Source organism: Branchiostoma floridae, chromosome 19 (genome assembly GCF_000003815.2).
Source record: "Branchiostoma floridae strain S238N-H82 chromosome 19, Bfl_VNyyK, whole genome shotgun sequence".
In the NCBI taxonomy this organism is placed as follows: Eukaryota; Metazoa; Chordata; class Leptocardii; order Amphioxiformes; family Branchiostomatidae; genus Branchiostoma; species Branchiostoma floridae.
In genome coordinates this window covers 6,376,074-6,383,439 of record NC_049997.1, presented here as the reverse complement: position 1 = coordinate 6,383,439, position 7,366 = coordinate 6,376,074, and the positions used below count along the sequence as shown (strand labels likewise).

At 41.4% G+C, this 7,366-nt stretch overlaps 1 protein-coding gene across 1 annotated transcript; it reads right to left on the bottom strand.

Moving 5' to 3' along the window:
• Positions 1-3,883: 3,883 nt before the first annotated feature.
• Positions 3,884-7,102, bottom strand: LOC118407205. Its single transcript, XM_035807631.1, has 5 exons — positions 6,708-7,102; positions 6,072-6,145; positions 5,730-5,836; positions 5,159-5,268; positions 3,884-4,739 (listed from the first exon to the last, which is right to left on the bottom strand). Exons 1-5 carry the CDS (start codon positions 6,966-6,968, stop codon positions 4,371-4,373), a joined length of 921 nt encoding a protein of 306 aa, XP_035663524.1. The 5' UTR covers positions 6,969-7,102; the 3' UTR covers positions 3,884-4,370.
• Positions 7,103-7,366: the final 264 nt, after the last annotated feature.

The window sequence follows — 7,366 nt, the reverse complement described above, 5'->3', positions numbered from 1 at the left end:
TTAGCATGACCAATGACATCAACACACCACATTTCAACCATGTGGCTTCCATACAGAAACAGCTGACTTCTATACGCTTTTTTTTAATACACTTGGTTCTTGGTATTTGTTTAACGCAGGCCAGAGGAAAACACTATGTGCGATGCAGACGTACAGGAAGTCGCTAGTAGGAGGCAGTACATACCATATGAGTGGAGCAGACGTAACAAAGAGTTTTTGGCACAGGACATCGATAAAAATCTGCATTAAAGATCACTTAGGGCAAGTTCAGGGTGTGATTAACTCATCCGTGTACAGTCCAGGTCATAACAACTCACCTCACACAGCAGGCCGCTATCTCAAGCGTCCCAAATGTCCGATTAATTTACAGCCATTTTCTTATGGCGGAAGATTTCTCAATCTTATTCAATACCGCCATTGAGGTTTCTGATGACGACAACTTGGGGGCTGACCACTTAAAATTAGGGGTCTGCATCGGCCTAAAATTATTTTTAAACGTGCACCAATTTTTCCTGATATCACAAGCTACCTGTCACCAAAAGCACAGCATCTTCAGAACAAAATGTACAGAAAACGGAGGTTCCGTTGCAGTACCACAGAATACCGCCTGGAGGCACACATCGACCTGGAGTTTTGTCCTCTCAAGACCTAACATTACCCGCGTGCCAAAAATATCACCACGACCCATCCACACTTTTGTTAACCACAAATATGGGCAAACATACACACACTCAAAGACACACCCAAAACATTACGACCATATTCACACACTCCAGGCATCTCTGACGTTTGAACGTTTCTTTTGTTCGCGAGGGCGTGGTGCAGAACAATAAAAATACAGGAGTACCGCACAGACCACTGTTCATAGCCTGCAACAGGCCTTCCTACGGGGTAGGGGGAGCGTAGAACTCGGTAGAAATAAATAGGGAAATTGGCCGGGGGTTGAATTGGCATACCCCCCCAGAAGCTGCGTGGCCAGCCAACTCTTCTGGTAGCAAAACTCCCGTGGCAAATTTCTCTCCCTATAACAGCCAGCGTAGTCAGTCTGGTAGAGACTAACTGTTTAAGTGGTTTCATCATATATGCATGAGATGACTGGGGGAAAAATGGGACCATTCCTTGACGGGCAAAAGTCGGTGGGTAGGGATATGAATTTGTAGAAATATCAAAATTTGAATAAACCACGCCAAACGACCGACTTAAGTTGGAAATTGAGAATGACAGGAACTTGTGCATGGTGATTGAAAAATGATTACTTTATAGGATTTTTCCGTCAATATGACATAAAATGATTAAAAAAATGTTCTAGCCGTCCTTAGGTTTTGCTACAAGGCGATTTTTTCGTAGGCCCTCGGAGTTGCATTTCTGTTGGCATTCCAGACATGTGCTTAGTTACACTGTAATAACCGTGGTCGCGTGATACATATCACATCATTAAATATTAATACGTTTTTTTTGCACGGCCAGAACTACCCAAGAAGACCATTCAGCGGAGTCGGAGACAGGTGGCCATTATGGACAGGATTCTTACTGCTTGTGTCCATGGGCAAAATTAAAAGCTATACCGTTAGATGCTACGAGGCGGTCTGAGGGCCAACGTGAATACAACAGTATCAATATCCAAAATTTGAATAGACCACGCCCAATTACCTACCTTGGGCAACGACGCAAACTTGTGCATGGTGATGGAAAAATGATTTATTCTATAGCATTTTTTCCGTCAATATGGCATAAATAATTAGAAATGTTCGACCTAGGTTTAGCTATATGCTGGATTTTTTTGGACGCGCTCCTAGGTCAATTTCTGTTGGCTTGTCAACTTGTGCTTATACTGTAATGGCCGTGGGTGATACATACCACACCATTAAATATTGATACGTTTTTTTTGCACGGTCAAAACTGCCCAAGAAAACCATTCAGCGGAGTCGGGGACAGGTGGCCATTTTAGACAGGATTCTTACTGCTTATGTCCATGGGCAAAATTAAAAGCTATACCGTCAGATGCTATGAGACGGTGAGAGGGCCAACGTAAATACAACAGTATCAATATCCAAAATTTGAATAGACCACGCCCAATTACCTACCTTGGGCATCGACGCAAACTTGTGCATGGTGATGGAAAAATGATTTATTCTATAGGATTTTTTCCGTCAATATGGCATAAATAATTAGAAATGTTCGACCTAGGTTTAGCTATATGCTTGATTTTTTTGGACGCTCTCTTAGGTCAATTTCTGTTGGCTTGTCAACTTGTGCTTATACTGTTATGGCCGTGGGTGATACATACCACACCATTAAATATTGATACGTTTTTTTTGCACGGTCAAAACTGCCCAAGAAAACCATTCAGCGGAGTCGGGGACAGGTGGCCATTTTAGACAGGATTCTTACTGCTTGTGTCCATGGGCAAAATTAAAAGCTATACCGTTAGATGCTATGAGACGGTCAGAGGGCCAACGTAAATACAACAGTATCAATATCCAAAATTTGAATAGACCACGAAATTACCTACCTTGGGCAACGACGCAAACTTGTGCATGGTGACGAAAAAATGATTATTTTATAGGATTTTTTCCGTCAATATGGTATAAATGATTGAAAATGTTCAAAATGCCATTTTCCTTGATAAAAGCACTGATAAAGCCAAGTATTAACCGATGGGAAGAAAGATCAGCTCTTCCATAAGAATAACGCATGGTCTGTAACTTGTTCTAAGCCTGTACAAAAACGCCGTGCGAGCATGGTTTATACTGCGAGGAAGAATTGTGACAGAGTGACCTGTTGTCAAATTCTTGAAAAAGAAAAACGCGTGTGTCCGTGTGCCCGGTGAAGACGTTAAACTGTCTTCGGGTCTTCGGTTCTTAAACTGAGAAAAACAGCGCGTCCTTGGTTCGTAGTTAAGGTCATTTAAGGTTCCGTCGCTTGTTTTGACAGTTGTTATGACGACGTTCAAAAATAAGTCGTAAAGTTGGAGAAGAGTACAATGGTGTTTGGTAGGTGTTGCCGCAGATCTTCCAACAGAATGGATAAATGCTATAGACGCCATGAAATATGTATAAGTCTCTTTCATGTTTCTTCGTTTTATCACTTTTATCACTCTTCTCGCTCCACGGTAACGCCTTTCGATTCTTCTCTGTTGGAACATAATTTTCTTCCGAAGCCCCAAACAAAAAACAAAAAAAAAGAGATCCAGAAAGAACGCGAACCTTATAATATTCCGCTTGAAATATTTAACTACAAAAGACTTGCTGAAGAAAAACTTGAAAAATCAATAAACCTCATATAATACACTGCATGAAAACTGCTCTTTAAGCACTCTTAAAGTGTGCTTAAGGGTACCGTATTGGCATTCTTTAAGTTACATTACGTCATGTTTACGCATTCGGAAATATTATATTTAAGCTATGATTACGTGCGTCCGTAAAGGACACGTTGTGGCACACATTTAAGCAACTTTTAAGTATCGTAAACTATGCTTAAATTCGTACGTTTACACAGCGTTTAAGCACCGTAAATGCTGCTTAAATTGAGTGTCATACGTCGACTTAAATAGTCCGTAAAGAGCACGTAGTGGCACACATTTAAGCAACTTTTAAGTACTTTAAACTAAGCTTAAATCCAAATGTTTAAACATTGTTTAAGCACCGTAAATGTATCTTAAATCGTATATTTTTTTGCCTTACGTCTGGTTTAAGTAGGTTTTAAGTATTTTAATATAGTCTTAAATATTTTATTTAAGCTGCTTTTAAGAATCGTAATGCTCCTTAAATATTGTGTGTTGAATAGTATTATATGCCGTGTAACCGTGTATGCTGCAGCAGGCATACATCAATGTAAGAATGCTATCGACTTAACCTGAAATATTGACAAACAGTCCACAATATCAAGTCAACATTCTTTTTATTCTATTCTCAGAGTTCCATATACACAAGGCAATCACATTGAAAACCAGCATGTTGTTGTATCAGATTATCTTAAACCGATTAAAAACATAGCTCATTTATGAATGTCAAAAAAACGATATTGAATTCGATAACAATGAGATATTTCCGACTTACAGGCGGTTCGGGTGACATTAATCACTCTTCTTCAGTTTTACAAGGGTTGATTAACTGGTAGAATAAACAAGTAAACATACCTGGAAAAACCGGTTGAACATGTAAAAAACACTAACTCACAGGGGCTGTAATTACTAGTAGTAAATTGTGTTTACATAGTATAAAGGACAAACAAATGTTGACATTAATTACTCAAATTGGTTGTTGCAAACGACTATTCTGTGGCTACAAACTTGACTTTGAAAACTCTTTGAGAAAAAAACAGCTACACTAAACTAATCAAACAAAATCTGCTCCTAATTGTCTGTCGTCCTACTCGCTATCCAACTCCAGTCTCAGCTCGCTGACGTCAGTTGCTGGTGCTCTGCCGTTCTGATACCTTTTGCTGATCGCCCACTCCGGGGTCCCCTCTGGTACTTTTCTGTCCGAAAGCTCACGAGAAGGGATTCGAGGAGAGCCCCGAAGTGGCACGACAGCGTCCAGCGACTCCTTGATTTTGGTCATCTTTCCTGACTCCCAGGCCAGCTTTCTGACCTTGAAGGTTTTCGGCCCCTCCACTTCACTGTCGGAAGACTCCGACGACATGAAGTCTTTGTGGAGAGTCTCCTCCGCCCGTCTCCTAGACTTCTCTGACCAGCTGTCCCGTGCCAGGTTGTACGCCTTTCGTCGTCTCGCCAGTTTCTGAAATGAGATATGAGCCTGATGTCAAACATTTCTCCATGGTGAAGTATATACTATACAGCTAACTATCAATTGTCACTTGGTTGGTTGCAATACGATGGCTAAAATGTGCTTTTTGGTGTAAGAATAATAAAAATGTTATGCATACAAATTGGTATATATTCCTGTGGTATGGAGTGAAATACTATTAAACAATGCAATAGATAAGAGCCGTGCTTCAAGAGACAATCTCCCATATATTATAAGTATTTTTTTCCTTGATATAAAGAAATACCGGCTCTCAGTAACATTGTGGCGTTATTTTCCTGGATTGAAAAGTTGAGGAGAACGAGTCACAAAACTTCAGAATCACGACTTCATATGTTAACTTTTAATCCTACAGGTATTGCGCTTTGACATTACATGTGTATAAGACTAACCTGTTGCTGCCTCCCGTTTCTTTTGACCGAGTGTCGGTGCTCCGCATACGTCCCCTTCTGGGCCCGCACCTGGTCATCCCTCTTGGATCTATAGTACCTCTTGGCAGCATCTAGAATGAAGGAAAATGAACTTAAAACTTGCAGGCAAATCGGTTTCTACAACTGGATAAGATATGGAGATTAATTCCGGACATGAATTTACATTGAGGGCCAATACTGCTATACATGAGATGTCACTGGGAAAACCGGTTTTACCTGAGTCAACAAGACTTAGTCGTCACATATGCAAATGTGTTTGAATAGTTAATATAGGTTCTAAGGTAACGCCATAGAAACTAAGATTTGTAAAAGTATCGTTGACACCGTGAAGTTTCTGCTCACTGGCCGTAGAGATTTAAAAGTCAGTGCTATTTGCACAATACATGTGATTTAGTGCTCCAACCCTGCTGCAGTATAACCGTAGTTGCATCTTGCACTGAATTTACAGTTTGAAAAAAAGATATTTAGGGAGAAATCAGAGCTTGCTTCTTCAAACGATTAATCTTACATACTTGGTGTGTAATTTACTTACCCTTCAGTTCGGCTGATGAAAAAGGACACTTCTCAGGCCCTCCATGCTCTTTCATCACCTCGTCTCTCAAGATCTTCACAATGTGCTGGTTGGCTGCTGAGTCCATACTATGCCAAAAAATGAATAAATTATGTTATCAATCTACAAGTACTAGAGGAATTTGTTTCAGGATTATCAATTTATCAAACAGGATGTTATCATAGGGTTTCTTTCATGGTCATTACTGACGGAAGGGAGTCATATAAACATAGTGAACATGTTAAACGGTACATCTGGTACTATCATTATGTCTTGACAATGCCATGGCAAGAGAAACGTCTTATTAAATAGGAGTTGCTATACCGTTCAGTAAGCCGAAAGCCCTGAAAGTCTCCTTCGCCTTCTTCCATCGCCCGGTACACCTTGCGCACGGCATCCTGCAAAACATTTTAAACAAATGTATTAGCTGTCTTTGCGCGCAAGTTTGTAACACTCGCATGGGAAAATTCATGAAAATTCAAAAGTCATTGGGGAATACGTCTAATTTGGCTGTTGCTGGCGGTCTAACAAGCTCGCACGCTAGCCTGGGGAGCTGTGTTCATCGGTCCGTTTCTTGTTAAAATTTGGCTGTTGCTGGCGGTCTAACAAGCTCGCACGCTAGCCTGGGGAGCTGTGTTCATCGGTCCGTTTCTTGTTAAAAACCTGCTAGTATGCGTGCTAGGTATCTACATAAGTGGCCAGCATTATACAGATACAAGCGCTAAAATGTGTTTGACCAACTACCTGAATAATGCTACGGTCACATTATTGAAAAAAAAGACTCAACGGCACTTTACGGGCACTTTTGGGGAACCCCTTTTTTCAGTCGTTCGGGTGTGAGCCATACATGGCCCCGTGTGACGCCCCGTGGCTAACGGGCATTTGGGGTTGGGGTTACACCCCATACGGGAAACGATGCAAATATGACCAAAATGACAAAACTCAAAATAAATCACCTACCCTGCAAGTGGATGGAATAGAGGATTTCCTCCGAACCCTGCGGCGTTGGCGAGCGTGCCCTGGCGACGGGCTGTCCTCTCGGATGTCCCGCGGCGGTTCTTGATTAGCCTGCCGGCGTTCCTGCTCCTGGAGCTGTGCCTTCAGTGCCTGCAGTTCTGTGGTTTGAGACTCAAACTTCCTAACCATATCCTGAAGGATGATGGCAAGGTTCTCGCTGTCTCCTCGTTCCATGGGGTTGTCAGTACGAGAAATCGCGGACATTTTGTAAAACGGTGAAAATGTTAACGTTGCACACTCTAGAATCGTCAGACTTAGAATGACGCTAGGTGTTCAGTTCAAAAATTCAAAACTTGCATCATCAACGATGATTGGCCATCGTCATAAGGAAACTGCATGTGATTGGCTTATTTCTTATCAAAATTTACATGTCCGATAGACACAATGATATGTGAATTGTCGGGCACACCTTTTGTAAATCGGCGTGGGTGCCAAGACCAGTCATTGTTACCTGGCGTGGGATCGTCCTGCCATGCCACCACAAAACAATAACAAACACAACAGTTCACTCAAGATATTCATGAAACGTCAGACGTTTTTTTGCAAAGTATAGACATACTGATTGCCTGGCGGACATTTCGTTGAAATATAATGCACCGATT